General features: G+C 40.7%; 1 protein-coding gene across 1 annotated transcript in view; it reads right to left on the bottom strand.

Moving 5' to 3' along the window:
• The window catches only part of LOC127423774 (BICD family-like cargo adapter 1), a 58496-nt gene extending 36449 nt beyond the window's left edge, over positions 1–22047 (bottom strand). Inside the window, exons 1-2 of the mRNA XM_051668332.1 lie at positions 21441–22047; positions 18934–19149 (exon numbers count right to left, since the gene is read on the bottom strand). Of these exons, the coding sequence (XP_051524292.1) occupies positions 18934–19149; positions 21441–21821 (597 nt within the window). The 5' untranslated portion in view covers positions 21822–22047. The remainder of the gene's footprint in view (positions 1–18933; positions 19150–21440) is intronic.
• Between the last annotated feature and the right edge of the window lie 299 nt (positions 22048–22346).

The raw sequence follows: 22346 nt of genomic DNA, 5'->3' as shown, positions 1-22346 counted from the left end.
TGTTGCATTAAAAATGAGTTAATGTGAACATGTTGAGATTTAGATAGCCTACATATTATTTATTATACATGTTGTCTGCCGTGCAGAGAGCAAATAAATCAGGCACACCCTGTATGCTTGCATGCTCTTAAATAATAATAAATACTTATTTTAGGCATACTTAGATGCTCCACGCTGAAAAATAAGCCTCAAATTAATTAACAACTACTTGCTTAACAACACAGAATGGGTGCCGTTTTAAAGCACAGAACTTTACAATACATATAAGCAATTTTGCCTATTTAAGACTTTACAATGCATATAGGTGATATGTCCAACTCTTAACAAGTGCTTTGTAATTTGCTGATGAATTAGATGTGTTCCTTTTTCATAACTTATGAAATATGATTATGTACTGTACACCATACTAGTTAAAATATCATACAGATCTGAAAAGTCTTGCATAGGAAGATTGTTTCATTCATATGCCAAATAAATATCGAGTAAAAGCCTTGAAAGCACAGAGTTGCTAAGTTGTAAACAGGCTTTTTGTCACATTTTCACTTGTAACTTCATGAAACAAACAGAATATTTAAAAAAGCAGATGCTCCTGATTAAAACGAGACCAAATGCAATGTGATATGATGCATGTATCTTAAAGGAATATTCTGGGTTCAATACAAGTTAAGCTCAATCGACAGCATTTATGGCATAATCTAGATTACCACGAAAATGTATTTTGACTCATCCCTCCTTTACTTTAAAAAAAGCTAAATCTGGGTTAAAGTGAGGCACTAACAATAGAAGTCAAGGAGGGCCAATCCGTAAACGTTCAAATACTCACTGTTCCAAAAGTATAGCCACAAAACATCAACAAAATACATGTAAACATGATTTTGCTGTGAGAAACTCACATACTAACCTTTTCTGTGTAAAGTTATAGCCAATTTTACAACTTCGTTGCCATGATGATGTAATGTCAACAGACACTAAAACCCTAAAACGTCTGTAAAATGACAATTAAAACAACTTTACAGCTCAAATAATACATGAGTTTTAATAGAAGATTTAATGTAAGTGCTTTTATTAAATTATAAGCTTCACATTTCTGCCTTTAAACACTCCAAAAATTGGCCCTATTCACTTCTATTGTTAGTGCCTCACTGGAACCTCCATTTTTGCTTTTTTTTTTTTTAATAAAAGGAGGGACGAGTTGTAATTCCTTTTTGTGGAAATCAACATTATGCCACAAATGCTTTTGGTTGAGCTTAACTTGATTTAAACCCAGAATATTAGCTTAAAATAGTCTTGGAGAAAATGCAATGCTACCTCAGATATCTTTTTAATCTTCCTGATGGAGGGTTTCTGATTACAAAGTGGATCAATCACAGCTATTGTTATCTGTGTAGATGTGACACATAGTTGCATATATATATATATTGTATATATATAGAATTTAATTGATGTGCAGTCATAGATGTACGTATTATTTATATCACCTATTTTACAACGGCTTTAAACATTGGCTCATCCAATCATACTTTATGTTCAGAACAATCCATTTTTTAAAATAAGGCACTGTGTTTAAATGGAAAATTTTAGTTCCCGATATAGATGATGTGATTATGCATGCTGTCTATTTCAGGCGTGCTGTAAGACGCAAGCCAATTTGACCTTTTCAAGGAATCATACCAAGACATGTTCACTTGTGGGGACACGTACAGTGTCAGGCTCATCGACTGATACAAACTACGTCACACGCACACGTAAGCAGGTACGCAAACCAACACACCATCCACAGTGCACAGAATTCAGTGTTCTCACACATTGTGGTCCAAAGTGAGCTGTCTTGCTGTCTTCTGCCTGCATGATACCTCAAAATCATGCAGCCTGTTGTGGAGAGGTGTGCTGTTACATTTAGGATTGATCAGAGTTATGCTTTTCACCTGACAGATGATATAATGCCTAAGGATCCCATAAAAACCCCACAGACTTACATTGAAGCAGGGACCAGAGCCATATCCAGATCCAGAGATATACTATAGAATTCTGTAACTGTATCATACTATATCAGACTTGAAGGTGGGCTCTTTTGACCTGAGCCAGTAAGTAACTGCCTATCCCCTTGCAACAACCTTCAACACTCTATCATCATGGTGGCGACTTTTGCATGGGCAAGCACATTTTCTTCAGCAAAATTGGATCTAGTTTTCTCTTTGCATTTGATTGTATTGGGTTGTTGGCTTGGCTCACCACATATGTATCTCAGCAGGATTAACCATTCTTATTAATTGTTCTTATTCCTTTGTGCTGCTGTAGTCAATACTCCTGCTGTCTAGCCAAATCACCAGAGCATCAGGGTTATCAAGGGCCCTATGATTTCCACAATGTAGAAAACACAGTCGGAAACTGCTGAATCCAGTCAAGTAAATAGAATTAATTATAAAACGTGGAATGTCGCAGAATTTGAAATATTTTGAAGGTGAAAATGAATGTATGAATGCATAAAATGAATGCATGAATGCACAATTAATCAGTTGTGATATGCCCAAGTATAACGATTAAACAAAAGGCTGAGATAAATAAATATGCAGTCTTCATGTGGTGCACGCTGCAAAATGAATGTGTGAAGCCAGACGTTCATTCACTGATACCTGATCATAATCATCACATGCACTGTGTCAAAGATGACAAAGAGCAGATCAATAATTTACCGTAAAGCACGCAGCACATGCGAAATATACATTTATATAATTAAATCGCAGCCTTTAGCGGTTTGATAAGCACATTAATCCATATCGCAAGCTGCTTAGCCGGAAGTGGGAAGCTGGCGTCATACAACAAAACTAAAAGTCCTTCGTTCAGTTTACCATCAAAATAAAAGCTCAGTTTAACCAGAAGCGTGAAACTGAAGAAGCTATAGAAAAATTGTATTACTACTGTGTAGTACTATGTAATATACAATTGTTTAGTATTATTAAATAATAGTAATAATAATGATAATATATCAAAAGTAATTACATTATATATAAGCAATATCTCACAAACAAGAGTGCTGTTGCACTGAATAAAAATGTTCATCAATGCTTTCATTAAAACAGTCAGTTTCAATATAATTACATTATTTCATTATAATTTCATTAATTTCATTGAGCAGCACTGTATTTTGCAAATAATAATAATAATAAGTAGGAGCATGAAAGGGCTAATTTCATCAAGATTCCTTTTAAGATTGCTAGAAATCTGCTGGAAGAATAGAGGACTGGGAAGCTGATGATGGCAAAAGTGGAACTAGAAGACCACATGGAACAGCAACTTGGTGACCGCTACAAAGACAACCCGCTTGGCTCCCCTGGATATGTCCCATGGCCAGTAGAGCCAGTAGTGGAATTTGACATAGATCTGCCTAAGCTAAGTGAGGTGAGGCAGGTGGTAGAAAAAGCCAGGGCAACTTCAGTCCCAGGCCCGAATGGGATACAATACAAGCTGTAAAAGAAGTGCCCCATGGTTCTTAAAATGTTGTGTAGACTGTCGAGGGTTGCCTTGAAGAAGCAGTGCATACCCATGGAGTGGCGAAGGGCAGTGGCCATCTTCATTCCCAAAGAGCAGGGATCCAACAGCATTAGTCAGTTTAGGAGCATTGCTCTATTGAATGTGGAGGGAAAGCTTTTCTTTTCAGTGATAGTACGGAGGATGTCTGACAACCTCCTGAAGAATGGATACATAGACACAAGCTGCCAGAAGGCAGGTGTACCAGGTTTTCCTGGGTGCGTGGAACATGCATTAGTAATATGGGAGCAGATCCAATCTGCCAAGAGAGATAAGAAAGACGTCCACATAGTCTGGCTGGACTTGGCAAATGCCTATGTATCAGTTCCACACCAGCTTTTAGCTATGCACTGGAGTTTTTCCATGTACCAGAGTGCATTAGGAGCTTGGTAAATAGCTACTATGGGGACCTGAAAATATGTCATGCAACACAGGACTACATAACGTGATTGTGGCAGGGTGGAGGGCGGGGCTGGGTCGTGATTCCTCTAGGGCTTAATCAGCCTTATTACGGGCCGGGTGTGCAGAATCACGACCCTGCCACAGTGATGGCAGCAACTGGAAAAAGGAATAGTGATGGGATGTTCATTCTCTCCCATCCTGTTTACGGCTGCATTCAAGATCATCCTAATTGGTGCAAGACAAATGGTCCGAGGAATCCGTGCACAATCTGTTGTGAGATTGCCAGCTCTGCGCAGTTATATAGATGATGTCACAAGCATCCTCCAGACTGCTGCATGTACTAACCAGCTCTTGAAAAGGCTGGAAGAGCTATTGGCATAGGCCAGAATAAAGATTAAGAGAACAAAATTACATAGTCTTTCTATTAGAAAGGGGGTGAGGGACGATCGGATTTCATTTGAGGTGGATGGTGAAAGAATTCCGGTTGTGGCAGAGCAGCCTATTCGAAATTTAGGGAGAGAATACACAGCAGACCATTCAGACATACACATGGCAGAGTTGGTCCTGAAGCAACTGAAAGAGGGCCTGATAAGATACACAATTGTCAACTCCCAGGCAAATTCAAGGTTTGGTGTTTCCAATTTACACTTACCATCGCTTGATGTGGCCACTAAAAATGTGTGAGATTTCTGCAGCGCCAGTGGCTAGGATGGACACCATGGCCAACAGATATATCAGGAAGTGGCTAGGCCTGCCATGTTGTCTCTCAGATGTAGCATTGTTTGGAAGAAATGCTTTACAACTGCCTCTAAAATCACTCACTCTAGGCTTCAAGCAGGAAAAGACCAGGCTTGTTTTGGAGGTATGGGAATCGACAGACCAGGCAGTGAGGTCAGGTCAAGTTCAAGTCTGAACAGGCAGAACTTGAAAGCCAGAGGAGGACGTAAACCAGGCGTTTTCAAGACTGAAGCATCAAGAGATTGTTGCAAGAACGTAGTCAGGAAGAACAAGCCTTGGATTGGGGTTGGCTCCCAAACTGTGTTCAGCAGCCTCCCGAAAACAGAGGAAAGCAATGGTAGTTACAGAAGTAACTAGGATGGAAGAGGAAGGGTATAAGGTTAGGGCAGTCAGCCAGCAGCAGCAAGGGCGCTGGACCATATAGGAGGGGACATCTGATACCCCAAGCCAGGCTACGTTTTCTAATAAGATCCTCCTACGATACCCTACCAAGCCCTGGGAATTTGTCTCTGTAGTATGGCAAAATGGACAGTTGCCCCCTCAAGAGCAAACTAGCAGCACATTTTGGTTGGGTGCAAGAATGCCCTGGCACAAGGGCGGTATAGGGAGCGGAATGATCAGGTCTCGTGGAAGCTGGCAGTGATCCTAGAGGTGCATAGAGAAAAGGGAAACAAAGGCAACCATGCTCCCCAGAGGCAGGGTGTTGATTTTTCTAAGAAGGGAGGTGCCGCACAAGGCACAGCATGGAGGGAAGCAAGATCAAGCTTGGTGCCTGGAAGTGACTGGTCAATGATGGTCGACCTTGGCCTGCAGCTAAAATTTCCTACCGAGGCTGCCATTACCTCCTTGAGGCTGGATTTAGTGTTGTGGTCGAATTCAGCTAGGAAAATAGTAATGATTGAGCTTACTGTTCCATGGGAAGAGGGTCTGGAGACAGCCTATAAGAGGAAGAAGCTAAAATATGCTGATCTGGCCGCAAAGTGCAGGGAAAATGCATGGAGGACTGCCACCTTCCCTGACTGCTGCCCCACCACCAGGAAATTGTTCTGGGATTAATGGGGCAAAACGTGAAGATAGGTGGTTCACGGCTGATGACCCCGCATCTTGGCTGAAGGCACTGGTGGAGGTGCGGCAGGCAATAATGCCCGGTAGGTTATTACAGGTACCTGTGCATCTGTTTAACTCCAATGTAGTGTTTTGGAATGTGCTGTGAGGATCTGAAAGCACTTCATTTGATAAAAATAATGCAATGGTATGTTGAAAAGTAATTGTTTTGTTTTCATTTTATTTCATTGGGCCCTAGGGCTATCCAAAAACCTGTTGCAATGTTGCTTTACCATAAATTTCAATCCAGTGTACCCTGTCTACCATAGAACATACTGTGTAATCGATGGGATCAAATCTTTGTAAAAGGCTCAAACACCCCATTCAAATAACGAAACAGGAATCCCTTTTGTTCTGTACTCATTCCACATCTCTCTCTCTCTCTCTCTCTCTCTCTCTCTCACACACACACACACACACACACACACTCACTAAATTTCCATTTTAAATTTTAAAGTACTTTATTAGCATGATTGTTTTTACATACAATATTGCCAAAGCATTAATACACAAAACAGATAATGACAAGACAAATAATAATAAAATAGTAACAAATAACAGTAAAAATAGAATTAAAATAAGATGCCAGGTAATGAATAAAATAAAAAATAAAAACTATAATAGCAATATACACTATACAATATAAAATAAAATAAGCATTTAACAAGGCATTATGAACATTAAAAAATACTGTGACCAAAGTACATTAAGGCAGTGATTGGTTTCTGAGTGTGTGCAGCTCAAAAATTTATTTTGCTGCAACTGATGCATGATTGTCCTCCCCCAGTAACACCTCCATTTGATCTGTTTCTGCTGAACTGGAAAAGTGTGGCATGAGGTTTGAGAGTTTGTCAAAGTATTTCTCTCTCAGCCATGTTTGTCTGTGTCTGCCTTTTTCTATGGCAAGACTGTGATCACTGAGTCTGTATTTGGTGAGGATCTGTCTCTGTTTTGGATCTTTTACAGTGTGGAGATATTCTGCTAGATTATACAGTATGTTCTGTTTAGGGCCCGATAACATTCCAATTTGCTTTGGTTTTTACTTTCATTTTCTCAGTGGTCCAAATATAAATTTTTGCTTTCTTTTATGATTTGGTTTATTGTGATTTGGTTTTGTTCAGCAGTGCTGGACTGAAACTGGTGTTTGTTGTTAGTGGGTTTGTGAGTTTCAGAGCCAGCTGACAGCGGGGACTGGTTTTATGCTTCAACTCTTGGGTTTTAAGGGCTTCATGTTGCAGTGTGTTAGGGGAACTTGAATTTAGGTGTGTCCATAATTTGAGGGATCGTTTTTGAGTATGTAGAATCAGAATCAGAATGAGCTTTATTGCCAAGAATGCTTACACACACAAGGAATTTGTCATGGTGACAGAATCTTCCAGTGCAAAGAGAATTTAACCATATGGTACATATATACAAACATATACATTTAAACATGTATACATATAGTGACATAACAATAAAAAATAAGATATAACAGATAAATAAAAAGAGAAGTATACAATAGAGCAATAATGTTGTTTGAATATTTTAGATACAGATATACAATTATGTGCAGGTGATGTAATGTATTGAAGAAGAGGTAGGAAATGTTAAAAATATAAATTAAATATAGATAGTAGGAATGGATGGACTGAATATTGCACATGGTTGTATTGACAAAAGGAAAGTATTCGGGGGCAGTTTTAACTGTTAATAAGATGGATGGCCTGAGGGAAAAACTGTTCCTGTGCCTGGCTGTTCTGGTGCTCAGTGCTCTGTAGTGCCGGCCAGAGGGCAACAGTTCGAAAAGGAAGTGTGCTGGGTGAATGGTGTCAAGAGTGATTTTACCAGCCTTTTTCCTCATTCTGGAGGTGTACAGTTCATGGAGGGTGGGAAGATGAGAACCAATAATCCTCTCAGCAGTCTGAACTATCCTTTGAAGTCTTCTGATGTCTGACTTGGTAGCTGAACCAAACCAGACAGTTACTGAAGTGCAGAGGACAGACTCAATGACTGCTGAGGAGAACTGTATCAGAAGCGCCTGTGGCAGGTTAAAGTTCCTCAGCTGGTGTAGGATGTACAACCTCTATTGGGTCTTTTTCACAGTGGAGTCAATGTGGGTCTCCCACTTCAGGTCCTGTGAGATGGTAGTGCCCAGGAACCTGAAAATGACTCCACTTCAGCCACAGTGCTGTTTAGAATGGCACTGTGCAGGGATCAGGGATCTGCATTGGACAGATGCAGGGGGGTATCTGCCTAGTTCGGCCTGGCATGAATTAGTAGGTGTTCTTCTCTGAACTCACTCTCTCACTTGCTCTAAACCTTTGTAATGTAATTAGTGAAATGCTCTTCTCTGATCAGATTAGGTCATGGGGTTCTGGATTTTTTGACAACCCCCTGCTTCCAGGACAAGCACATAGACATGTGTTTGTGTGTCTGTGTGTATTTGTGTGTGTGCATGCGTGCGTGTGTGTGTGTGTGTGTGTGTGTACAGAAAGCATCTGTCAATATGTTCAGTACATCAAGTAAACCTTTATGCAGTTTGTATATGGTAGGCTTCAATAGTTGGATAGTTCACATGAAATACTTTTGGGAAGTTGGCATGTCCTGTGGTGTAACATTTTGTACTTTTCTAAAATAGACTTTTTCTTATAATTATAATTTATGCAGCATTCATGACCTCATATAATCTAAGAGACTAAATGCAATATTTGTACTTAATTCAGAAAAGCAGTGTTTGTTTAAACTCTATTTCAGTGAGGAAACTAGAAAATGCATCATCAATGTCATTGCTTGGGTTTTCAAAAATGTCAATAGTTATAGGATTGTGATAAAGATTCGTGTTGGGCAGATAAAGGAGGAAGTGGGAGCCGGTTTCCACAGTTAAGTGAGTTCGTTTTATTCACAAATAACCAGAAATCGCTTTTCAGCTTCACTCAAATAAAAGTCCGCTCTTCAGCTTCACTCGAACACAAGACTGCTTTTCAGCGTCACTCAAACAAAACTCTCTCTCTTGTGGAACAGAAACGAAGACTCTGGTCTCTCTCTCTCTCCTCTCTCTGAGGACTGGGCTGCTTTTAACTGTTTTTTCTAAAACAGACCTTTTCTTATAATTATAATTTATGCAGCGTTCATGACCTCATATAATCTAAGAGACTAAATGCAATATTTGTACTTAAATCAGAAATGCAGTGTTTGTTTAAACACTATTTCAGTGAGGAAACTAGAAAATGCATCATCAGTGTCAATGCTTGGGTTTTCAAAAATGTCAATAGTTATAGGACTGTGATAAAGATTTGTGTTGGGCAGATAAAGGAGGAAGCGGGAGCCGGTTTCCACAGTTAAGTGTGTTTGTTTTATTCACAAATAACCAGAAATCGCTTTTCAGCTTCACTCAAATAAAAGTCCGCTCTTCAGCTTCACTCGAACACAAGAATGCTTTTCAGCATCACTCAATCAAAACTCTCTCTCTCGGGGAACAGAAACGAAGACTCTGGTCTGTCTCTCTCTCCTCTCTCTGAGGACTGGGCTGCTTTTAACTCCCCCATCTCTCACTGCGAACATGGAAACAATAATTAGTAGCAATTCATCTCAGGTGGAACTCCTTACCGCTCTCTCTCTCCCCAGATGGGTGCTCAACTACTCCCTCACCTCCATATACCCCCACCGCCTGACGCAGGCTGGGGAAACCATCCGGACTGCCCACTCCCCCCCACCTCCCTTTTCTGGAGAGGAAGTCTGCAACAGCCATCTGCATCCCAGGTCTGTGGACCACCTCAAATTTAAACAGCTGGAGTGCCAGATACCAACGGGTGATCCGGGTGTTGGCATCCTTCATGCGGTGGAGCCATTGGAGCGGGGCATGGTCCAAGCAGAGGGTGAATGCTTGTCCCAACAAATAATAGCAGAGGGTGAATGCTCGTCCCAACAAATAATAGCAGAGGGTGAATGCTCATACCAACAAATAGTAGCGGAGAGTAAGGGCCGTCCACTTGATGGCCAAATACTCCTTCACTATGGTGCTGTACTTTGTCTCTCTCATAGAGAGTTTCTGACTTATGTACAGCACCGGGCGATCCTCCCCCTCCACCACCTGGGACAGTACAGCACCCAGCCCCCTGTCTGATGCGTCCGTCTGTAAGACAAAAGGGAGAGAGAAATCAGGGTACTGCAGAAGTGGCCCACCACAAAGTGCAGCTTTTACCTGTTGGCAAAGCTACGTCCACTGGACCGGGTCTGGAGCTCCCTTTTTAGTGAGAACAGTCAGCGAGCTGGTGGTGTCCGAATAATTATACACAAACTTTCTATAATAGCCAGCCAGCTCCAAGAATTGTCTCACCTCCTTTTTGGACTTGGGTCTCAGGCAGGTCGCAATCGCTGCGGTTTTATCAATTTGGGGTCGCACCTGCCCATGCCCCAAGTGGAACCCCAGATACTGTACCTCCACCTGCCCAACTGTGCACTTCTTTGGGTTTGCTGTGAGCCCTGCTCATCGCAGTGACCTCAGAACAGCCCCCAAATACTGCATATGCTGCTGCCAATCGTTACTGATAATAATTATGTCATCCAAATAAGCAGCGGCATACGCAGCGTGCGGTCTGAGGACTCGGTTCATAAGACGCTGAAATGTAGCCGGGGCCCCAAACAACCTGAATGGAAGCGTCACAAATTGATGTAACCCAAACAATGTGGAGAAGGCCATTTTCTCACGGGACATCAGCATTAAGGGGATCTGCCAATAACCCTTTAAATCCAGTGTCGAATAAAAGCAAGCCGTGCCCAACTGATCGAGCAGTTCATCAATACAAGGCATTGGATATGCGTCAAATTTCGACACCGCGTTGACTTTCCTATAATCCACACAGAACCAGACAGAGCCATCGCTCTTAGGCACCAGAACCACCAGGCTGGCCCAATCGCTGTGGGATTCTTCTATTACCCCCATATCGAGCATGGCCTTTAATTCTTCCTGCAATACCTGTTTTCTGTGTTCGGATAACCGGTAGGGCCGACTACGTACCACTACCCCTGGGGTTGTCTCGATGTGGTGTTCTATGAGATAAGTGCAGCCGGAACACATAAGAGACATTTTTTTGTAATCTGGCAACCTCCAAACGTTGTGACGGCGAGAAGTGGTCTCCACAAGGGACCGGAGGGAACTGATTGGATTTTAGACTCTGGACCCAGCTCCTCCCTCTCAGGAACTACTGTCGCCAAGGATACGGGGACCACCTCTCTCCATAGTTTTAGTAGTTTGAGTTAGTAAATTTGACGAGACCCACCCCTATCCATACGCACTACCGCATAGTCGACTTCCCCAACTCAGCATGTGACCTCAAAGGGCCCTTGCCACTTCGTGAGTAATTTTGAGTTCGATGTGGGCAGTAATACAAGTACTTTATCTCCCTGTGCAAACTCCCGTAGCCGAATTCCCCTGTTATACAGCCGGGACTGAAATTTTTGCACCTGTAGCAAATTCTCCTGTGATAGATGCCCCAATGTGTGGAGTTTTGCTCTCAGGTCAAGTACGTATTGAATTTAATTTCTGCTTTGTGAAGGTCCCTCCTCCCAATTTTCCTTCATGATGTCTAATATGCCATGGGGCTTACACCCATATAACAATTCAAATGGGGAAAACCCTGTGGAGGCTTGCGGGACCTCTCGCACTGCAAATAACTGGGGTTCGAGCCACTTATCCCAATTCCGAGCATCTTCGTGCACAAACTTCCGAATCATATTTTTTAAGGTCTTTTTAAATTGTTCAACAAAGCCGTCCGTTTGTGGATGGTACACACTTGTCAGAATCGATTTAATACCCATTAATTTGTACAGCTCGCGTAGTGTACGTGACATGAAAGTAGTGCCATGATCAGTGAGGATTTCTTTCAGAATCCCCACTCGGGAGATTATTCTGAAGAGTGCCTCCGCAACACTACGTGCTGAGATGTTGCGAAGAGGCACTGCTTCCGGGTATCACGTTGTGTAGTCCACCAGGACCAACACAAAGTGATGCCCATGTGCTGACCATTCTAATGGCCCGACGAGATCCATGCCAACTCTGTCAAAGGGAACCTCAATCAAAGGAAGGGGGCGCTTTTGGAGTGGCCGGTGGATTCACCAGCTGACATCCCCGCGAATGCCAGGCCAATAGAAACAAGCCATTAGATGACAAAGTGTTTTCCCCTGTTCCAAATGACCCACCATCGGACTATGATGAGCCACATGGAACAACATTTCCCAACAGCTCCTTGGTACTAACAACTGGGTTGTATCTTCTTTTGCCTGAGCATCCTGCGTCACTCGATACGTTCATTTATAATTGAAAAATACGGATATGTGAGTGCAATGCGCGGCTGAAGGCGATGACCATCAATACTTTCACTTGGTCAAATGCGTGCTTAAGAGTCTCGTCTCGCGTCTGCTCCAGAGGAAAATCTCCAGCGGGTATTCGCCTAAGGTCTGGGGAAGCCAAGGCTTCCCCCTCCCTTACGTCATCCTGATGTGGAGCTGACGTAGATGGCCCCAGCTCCGCCTCCCCAGTCAGAGCATTGCAGACCCCACACCATCCCACTGTATTACAGGACCCATCCACACATAACCCCTTTAATAATTACAACCAAAATTAGTGGATGGGTGAGGCGGGAACTAACCACAGCCCCAATATTATGTTTTTGACCCCGAAATAGAATAGTGATGGTCACTACAGGATAATAGTAAATATCCCTGTGCACACACCTCACCCTCACCCGATTATTTACATCCAATGCCCCATTTTGAACCAAGCATTGATGAATGGATGTTTGGTTACAACCTGAATCCACCAAGGCTTGGTATGTACCCACCTCCCCACCCCCCCACCCCCCACCCTCCAGGGGTATGGGATAGGGCGGAAAGAAGGAGGGGAGGGGTGGGGGAGGGACCAGAGAGAGAGAGAGAGAGAGAGAGAGAGAGAGAGAGAGAGAGGCACGCCGGCCACCGGGTATGCTGCTAAATGATCCTCCACCAACTGTACTGCTTCATCCAGCGAAGCCAGTTGGTGGCACTGGACCCACTCCCCCATTCCTTTCGGTAGTTGAGAGAAGAATTGTTCCAGTACCATGAGATTGATGACACCCCCGATGTTGCTGGGCTCCTCACCAAGCACCCACCGCAGGGCAGGCATCGTGGAGCTGATGAGCAAAAGCAAACGGGCGGCCAACTTCGCTCAGCGTCAGGGATCGGAACCATTGGCGATGCTCTTCGGGACTGCGGCTGACCCACTGCAGGATAGCATTCTTCAGCTCGGGGTACCACAGGAGGTTGTCAACCGTGGGTTGTTGGGCCATGAGTTGGGCCTCCCCAGTCAGCAGCGGTAGGAGGTGGACTGCCCATTGCGCCCGCTGCCATTCCAGAGCTTGTGTCGTGAGCTCAAAGAACTCCAGAAAGGCCTCCGGGGCATCTTGCGTCCCATCTTGTCCCATGGGGGTTCGCTGCTGCCGGGGTCATGGCGTGATTTTGGCACCAGTGTGATAAAGGTTCGTGTTGGGGGAATAGATAAAGGAGGAAGTGGGAGCCAGTTTCCACTGTCCATGTGAGTTCGTTTTATTCACAAATAACTAGAAATCGCTTTTCAGCTTCACTCAAATAAAAGTCCACTCTTTAGATTTACTCAAACAAAAGACTGCTTTTCAGCATCATTCAAACAAAACTCTCTCTCTCTGGGAACAGAAACAAAGGCTCTGGTCTGTCTCTCTCTGAGGACTGGGCTGCTTTTACCTCCCCCGTCTCTCACTGCGAACATGGAAACAGTAATTAGTAGCAGTTCATCTCAGGTGGAACTCCTTACCACTCTCTCTCTCCCCAGACAGGCGCTCGACCACACCCTCACCGCCACGAGGACCTATAATATACACCTTCCCATATATATTTATATACATTTTAAGTAAAGGTAATGTATTTTATGTAAATGTTATTGCTCAGAGGTTGCTCTTTCATAGCTCAGGAGACTTATTATGTAATTTAAGTAGGGCGTGCAATCGATTACAATTTTTTAACTGGAAATTATGACATGATCTGCCGATTAATTAATTGAATTAATAGCAAATAATCACAGATAAATATTGACTCTGAAAGGCCCTCAAATAATACGAATTTAATATATAATTCTTAAATAATTATATTTATTTCTAAATGATTATATGTATACAGTAATATTTATTATAAATTAATAATTCAGATAATTAAATTACATTACATTATTATGGCAGAGGAGTAAAGCATTAACAAGACAATACAAAAAGTGGCTTCAGAAGGCCATATATTGAACATAAGCTTATCATTGTCTATATCAGTCCATTTTGCAATTTGCAATTTGTCAATCTGTCTGAGATACATTTATTATAAGGATGTGTCACTGTACAAATGTGTCAAATGGACTGTCCAGCTGTGTTTGAATGCAAGAACACATTCTCATCTTGTTTCTATCACGTGTTATATCAAGCCTGAGTGTGGTTTGCTGTCTGTACATTTGGAGTTTCGCTTTCTGCCCCCTGCTGAAACAGGTTCAAGCTTGAATTGCTCTGACAGTAAGAGCATTCCTTTTTACAGTTGGGGGACATGTTTAATTGCATAACATTTTTTACCGTGTTAATCGCCCTAAAACGTATGTCAACTTTGTGTTTGTTTGAGAAATATTTGAGTTCATATTGAAATCTCGAACATTTCATCGCAAAGTCTGAGCACAATCTGAGACATTGTTGAGATCTCTTTTGAAAGTCTAGAGGAGACACTTGTAAGATTACAAGGATCTGTTTCTCAGGAGAAACATCTGAAAAGCTAGGCAAAAGTCTCCATTTGCTCTCCATTTAATCTCATTGCTGTCTAGGAGAAATAATTGCAATATTAAAGAGATCTTGTTTGTCATTTTGAGTTGACCCTCTCTAAGCGCACAATTCTTGCTGTCCTGTTTTGTGTCTGTCATCTGTAAGGCAAGAGGATATGGATTAAATCTTAATCCCACCTGTGTGCAGCCGTGTGTCACTCTGCCCTGCCGTATGTCATTTCCTGTTGGTTGTCCTGCAGAACTAAGGTAATCTGAGTCTGCAGCACTAGATCCATTAGTAGATTTATCATGCTCCTCTAGTTGTCTCATATTCAAGCACTCTGTCTGAATTTAGTGAAGTAGCTAGCCAGGCTTTTTAAATTAATTACATTTTTGTATATTTATTTAGATTAGAAAGCTACTTTTTGACATTTTTGAGATGTTAAAATACTTTTTTCTAACCAAATTTAATATGCAGAGACAACATTTATCTGTTGATTTAAATGGCCAACATGTCAATGCTGTACATTTAGAATGAGAAGTGAGAACACGTTTTGTTTTTTGCCCCTGTAGCTTGAAGCCAGTGCTCTGCCAGTGCTGATTAGTTTATCACCTCTATCAATGTAGTCTTACTTTTATGAGTGGATATTTATAGCATCAAATGCTGTCATGATGAGCCATGTGTGTGCATGCAAACACAATTGTTTGAGTGTCAGAGAGAATGAAATAGAATGGGACTGACAGTGTTAAAGCATTACGCAGCATGAGTTTTAGTATTATAGACAGCTGAAGTAAGCTTGAACAATAAATTAACATCTCTCTACAGATCAATGTGTCAGAAACTGAGGGTTAGATACAGGAAGAGATGGTCGTGTGAGCCACGTCATTACCGTATCGCTACAGCTGTCCTGCGGCAAAATCAATACGACTCAATCAGAATTCAAATGCGGTTGTGAACAAGAGCTGTTAAACATCCTGCTATTACACAAACACAAACTTAACAGCTGAATGCAGCATTTAACCTGCAAAACCTCAATTCAACATTCAATATTCATATTCAATGAGTGTGAAAGTCTGCTCACAATTAATTAGTGACACATTAGAAAATTTCAGCATCTAATTTTTGATTCATGCCAGTTTGATGCAAACCAGATTTGTGAGAAATTCAGCCTGATTTATTGACATCAAGAAATATACAGAATGAGTTACTGTGAAAAATAAAGACTCCTAATTTTAGGGTTTATTGACAAATAAGGTTGTCCGAGGTGTTAAAAATCAGAAATCTTATAAACATGTAGTTTAAAGGAATATTCCGTGTTCAATACAAGTTAAGCTCAATCAATAGCATTTGTGCATAATGTTGATTACCACAAATATTTCAACTTGTTCCTCCTTTTCTTTAAAAAAAGCAAAATTAGAGGTACCAGTGAGACTCTTACAATGGAAGTCAGTGGGGCCAGTTTTGGAGGGTTTAAAGGCAGAAATGTGAAGCTTATAAATCTCATGTATAATTTGAGCTTTAAAGTTGTTTAAATTGTCATTTTTACAGTCAATTTAGGGTTTTACGGTTTGTTGACATTACAAAGTCATGGCAACAAAGTTGTAAAATTGGTTATAACTTTACACAGATGCGGTTAGTAAGTGATTTTATCACACTAAAATCATGTTTACACACGTTGTTTACGTCTTGTGGCTATACTTTTGAAACCGTGAGTATTTTAGCATTCATGGATTGGCCCTATTCACTTCCATTGTAAGTGCTTCACTGTAACCCAGATTTTTGCTCTTTTGTTTTTTTAAGAAAAGGAGTGACGAGTCAAAATACATTTTTGTGGTAATCAATATTATGCCACAAATGCTGTCCATTGAACTTAACTTATTTTTAACCCAGAATATTCATTTAATGTGTCAAGTTCTTACAAATGTAATCTTTGTGTTCAATTTGGTTTTAGAATGTTTAGAATATTAATAGCATTTTCTACAAAAATTATCTAGACAAAAAAATGATTGTTCCGTCTTTGAACGTTTAAACGACTAGTTCACCCAAATATGACAGTTCTGTCATTGTTTACTCACCCTTATGTTGTTCCAAACCCACATAACTTTCTTTCTTCTGTGGAACACTGCCGTAACAGTTAAACCTTAGTCACACTTTCGCAGATTCAAACATTGGTGCATCACGTTGTTACAAGACCATGATGTTTGTATTCACTGATGTCAAACATGGTGTTAATGTGCCAAGTTTGAATATATGCAAGCACTAAATACATTTTAGAGACGTGGCGGAAGGAAAGATTATCAGTAAATAATGACTTATAAAGCTCTCATATGGCTTTAGAAGACTTGAAACATAGAATCTAGAATACTGGAGACCCCATTTATTTAAATGTTATGTAAATACATTGTGTACCAAGATAGAAAGAAATTCATACAGGTTTGCAATGACGAGAATGAGTAAATGATAAAGGAATTTTCATTTTTGGGTGAACTATCCCTTTAACAATTTCCCCTACAGCCATTAGAAGTCTCTCTCTATAAAAACCGAATTATCTACAATAATTCTAAAACAGATGAATTACTCTACAACACTGCGTCTTGTTGAGTATCATGTTCTGCTGCAAACATCAAGACCTCGTCCTTTATACTGCTGCAATGACTCAAAATCACTCATCATGTTAACAGTGATGATTATGACCTAAAATCAACCAGCAAAACAGGCCAGTATATCAGTCTTTTAAAGAAGCACTATCCATATGGCATTTCTGCCAATGAACCTCTCCTGAAGACATCAGTGTCAGTCCACAAATATGCTCTGGATTTCTGGCTGTTTGCACAAACTCATCTGAGCCGTATGAACTGAACTTACATAAACGTTCACATGTGACACATGCAGAAACCACAGGATTCTGACCGCTCATCTGTTCTCTCGTGTTATGAAATGGAGAGAACATCTGTTTGCTGGGAAATACACATTCAGGTGCAAATCAAAGGACAAATGTTTCACCCAGTGAAAAATATCAATGTTTTTTCCTTAGAGTCCCTGCGCAAGGCACTAACAATTTGTGTTTCTTAAAAGTTTGCTTTTAAAATCTCTTTTCAGGTGCAGCTGCATCGCCGTGCATCACACTCTGCTGGACCGTGAAACAGGAACGTTGCATAATTTTGATCTGCACAGTTGTTGAATTATTGAATGATCAAAACGGAACATTCTTGTGTAATTTTGATAAGTTTGCATAAGGTGAGGGGACACCGTCAATGCTCTGCTTATGAAGTTTATTCAAGAAGAATGTGTTTTCCACCTGGTTCTCTTTGCTTTGAGTACGTGAACTAATCTGTCCCATTGGATTTCGAGCTGAGTACAATCAATATTTCAGTTAAAATATTAAAAAAAAAAATATGCACTTTTCTGGAGATTAGATTAAGTGTGTTTTTAAAAAAGGAGCTCTATGCGGGCTATATTTTTGATGTTGCATATTGCTTAAAGTAAACATGAAATCCTTTTTACATATTCCTGGTCTTATTGTGAATGATTCATCAGTGCACATTGTTCCAAATACTATTGCTTTAAGCTGCCTTTATTTGCTTTTTGGTGCTTGAAAATTTGGTCACCATTCACTTGCATTGTATGGACAAACAGGCCTCACAATTTTGTTTGTGTTCTGTGGAAGAAAGTCATACAAGTTTGAGAGGACATAAGGGTGAGTAAATGTAAATGATGAGAGAATTATCATTTTTGGGTGAACTATTGCTTTAACAACTTCAGAGCTCATAGTCGGTCTGTCTTTAAAGGTTTATAAGTTGATATCGTTAATAATCAATTCCCCTTTGGAAAAACATTATTCTCCTTTCAGATGACGTCACCAACCCCACTTACTTTTTGAACCTCTCCCATCCAACCACCTGACTCTATTCTGGTATGTAACACCCACTTTTCATGATCCAATCAGTTTTCGATGGATTAAATCAAGTCTTGTCCTACACACTTTGAAATATGTCATATTCCGGAAGTAAAATTCATTCAAGGGATTCATTTTATCAGTATATATGTTCCCTACCAAATCGAACCCCGGACGTTGCACTGATAACACCGAGTTACAGAAAAGGCAACATTCTGTGGCAGCATTGTGTGAAAGTCACAAACACAAATTCCACCAGCAATAAACAGACAATGATTGCTGTAGGACTGCACAGCCAGTAGATTCAGCTATTTCATGTTCCCAAAATATTCCCAAGCCCTGTAGTTGAAGGTTTTGCCCTGCAACACCATGTCCCAGAGTTACACTGCTTGTTGTTTTACACCTCTCAGACCTGTTACACACTGATATCAGCCTCCTGTGTTCCCAGCCTTCACCTCAAATCTCCTCCAGCCAGAGTTCACTCACCAAGCTGAGTTGCTCCAGTAGTAGATGGTTCTGTTCTGACAGTTCACTGATTGTGCGACTCCTGTCGCGATCGGCCTCGCGCAGCTGCACCTGCTGCTTCTCCAGCTCTCCCTGCAGGTGTTTTACATCTGTCTCCAGTTCGGCCACCCGACCTTCCCACTCCCCCTCGCGACTCTCCAAACGACGTCGCAACTCATGTTTTTCCTGCTCCAAGAGCTGAAAGAGACAGAGTTGTTAGCGGACACTGCTGCGTCATTATTTAGATTTCTTTTTTTCCCCTCACCAGTCTATTGTTGTAGTCCTTTCTGTTTGTAGTCCTTAAACCCAGAACCCAGACAGTTAGCATTTTTGGGTCATGGGTTGCCTTGGGAAGTTTTGTATTTATGAGTAAAATTACATAAATTACATGCAGTCATACCTCAAACATTAATTCTGAAGCTACTGTGTTTTTTCTCATATATAGAAAAAAAAAGTGTGAAGAATGTGTTGGATCTTGACAACCATGCATGCATGGATGCAGAAGGCCTTGAAACATGGGATCATATGTTAACTCATAAAATTAACTACTATAACCCACTGAAAGAGAGCTAGCTTGGTTTGTCTTGGTGGTCTAAGCAGACGCAGAATGTTTTATTGTAACATGAAGTCAAATTTTTATTATAGGATTAACACCTGTTTTAGCTGGCAATGATGATTTACACCATCAATGAATGTCTTTTAACTGTAAGAGTGCTTATAACACAAAATAGCATGGTAATGCATTTCCCAGGTCTGATAATAAAAGTCTTCCAAAAACTATTAGGATTTAATACTGTGTTCATTTGTAGTTCTGGTTAGTAATGAGAAAGCAGATTGATTGCAGAATATCAAATGCCTGTGAAATCGATCACACCACTAGAATAGTACTACACAGTGTTGAACATGCAAACATACTCACAATATTCAACACAACTACGCTATTAAAAATAAAGGTTCTTCAATGGTTCTTTGAAGCACCTTCTGCTCAGCAAAGAACCTTCTTCTTACAAAGAACCATTTTTGGCCGTATAAGTTTATTATTGAGCTATATGGTCCATTGAATATTAAAAGAAAAGTTATCTATGTTACATATAGCTTCTTCAGATCAATTTATTGGTTTCTGGCTTCTCTAAAGCAGGTTTTCTAAAATCACAGAACTTAAAAAGTTCTCGTACACTCCAATAAATAAATAAAACAAAAATAAACAAATTATATATATATATATATATATATATATATATATATATATATATATATATATATATATATATATATACAGCTCTGGAACAAATTAAGAGACCACTGCAAAATTCAGTTTCTCTGGATTTACTCTTTATAGGTATGTGTTTGAGTAAAATGAACATGTTTGTTTTATTCTATAAAGTACTGACAACATTTCTCCCAAATTCCAAATAAAAATATTGTCATTTAGAGCATTTATTTGCAGAAAATGACAACTGGTCAAAATAACATAAAAGATGCAGTGTTTTCAGACCTCGAATAATGCAAAGAAAACAAGTTGATATTCATTTTTAAACAACACAATATTAATGTTTTAACTTAGGAAGAGTTCAGAAATCAATATTTGGTGGAATAACCCTGATTTTCAATTACAGCTTTCATGCGTCTTGGCATACTCTCTACCAGTCTTTCACATTGCTGTTGGGTGACTTTATGCCACTCCTGGTGCAAAAATTCAAGCAGCTCGGCTTTGTTTGATGGCTTGTGACAATCCATCTTCCTCTTGATCACAGTCCAGAGGTTTTCAATGGGGTTCAGGTCTGGAGATTGGGCTGGCCATGACAGGGATCGGTGATGATCTGGGGGTGCTTACATAACTTAGTTTGTTTAAAACTGTTTAAAACGTATAATTTTGGTTTACTAAGTTCATACTCATTAATTTGGTAACATTTTACAACAAGGTTGTATTTGTTTACATTAGTTAACTACATTATTTAACATGAACTTACAATAAGCAACACTCTGGGTTAATGTTAATTTCAGCATATACTAATACATTTTTTTTTTAATTTAAAGTAGTATATTTTAACATTAGTTAATGCATTATGGACTAACATGAACTAACAAAGAACAATTGCAGTTATATAAATGAACCTTAATAAATATTGATTCATAAATGTAAAAATATATTGTTCATTGTTAGTTCATGACATCCACAAACTTTGCTATTGTTAACAAATACAACCTTATTGTAAAATGTTACCATTAATTGTAATTAAATATTAGAATTTATTTTGAATTCTTAATATGTACACTATTTAAAGATGACCCTTTAAAACATTTATCACACAACCGAAATGCGTAAATACTGATTTATTTATTTATTTTGGAGTGTAGGGTGCAGCCTTTATAAACTTTATTTTTAGGAGAGTAATAATATTTTTAGGAGGGTAATAATATCCATGCGTAGGCTGTTTGTCTTAAACCCCTGTGGACAGAAGTTATAGGGTTACTCATAAAAGCCTCACCTCTAGTTTGTCGTTTAAGTCCTTGGTCATTTTCTCATATTGCTTTGTGAGGTCCTGGTTTCGTTCAAGTAGAGCTTTGCCCAGTTTAGCAGCGAGCACCAGGTCCTTCTCTTTCTGTCGGAAGAGGGCCAGTAGGTCCGAGTCCTGCCCGCTCACAGGTGTCTCTGAGGCGGATAGCTCCACATCCCCGTCCCGCTCCCCGGTGAGCATGGCCAGCTCTTCCTCCAGAGCCATGCCGAGCCCCCGGGGAGCGGTGTGTAGCAGCGTGCGGCTCTGATGTTCGGTGTCTGGAAAGGGATCGAGGGTTTGTTCCATGCGGTCGCTGTCCAGGTGCGGTGGTGCTGAAATCGCGCTGCGCAGATCGAGGTAGGACGTGGACATCGCCGGAAACAAACGACAGATTTAAGCTGTTTAAACTCGGTGTACCTGCTTTAGTCCTGGGTCCCGGTGACCTGTTTGGCTCTGGGTCGATAATAACGCCATTGAAATAGATCAATAATGGATTCAACCATATCCAGTAGCTTATATGAGGTCTGAAGTCTTACATCCAATGGCAATCATTTGATTGCTTCCCTCAATACAATCCATCAAGCCATTCATATAGTTTCAAAACACTCCAACGGCGTTTGTTCTTAAAGTTAACCCCCCTGACGGTCTTCGTCCAGCCGTTGTGTCCACTCCAAAGCACCGGGATCCCGGTTATTCCCCATTATCGTTGCCCCTCGCGCGTTGGCCTATACGACACAAATACACTGATTTCGCTCGCGCACGAGTCTCTTCCCCAACCCTTGCGCGCGCCCGCATCCGTGACGTCAGCTAATCAACCTGTTTCTCGTAGCCGCCCATTGGTCGATAGTGATAGCGCCATGTGTTACAGCAGAAGTGGGTGAAAGACATATGAATGTT

The sequence above is a fragment of the Myxocyprinus asiaticus genome, chromosome 33, assembly GCF_019703515.2.
Source record: "Myxocyprinus asiaticus isolate MX2 ecotype Aquarium Trade chromosome 33, UBuf_Myxa_2, whole genome shotgun sequence".
In the NCBI taxonomy this organism is placed as follows: domain Eukaryota; kingdom Metazoa; phylum Chordata; class Actinopteri; order Cypriniformes; family Catostomidae; genus Myxocyprinus; species Myxocyprinus asiaticus.
This window is presented reverse-complemented; position numbering and strand designations above follow the sequence as displayed.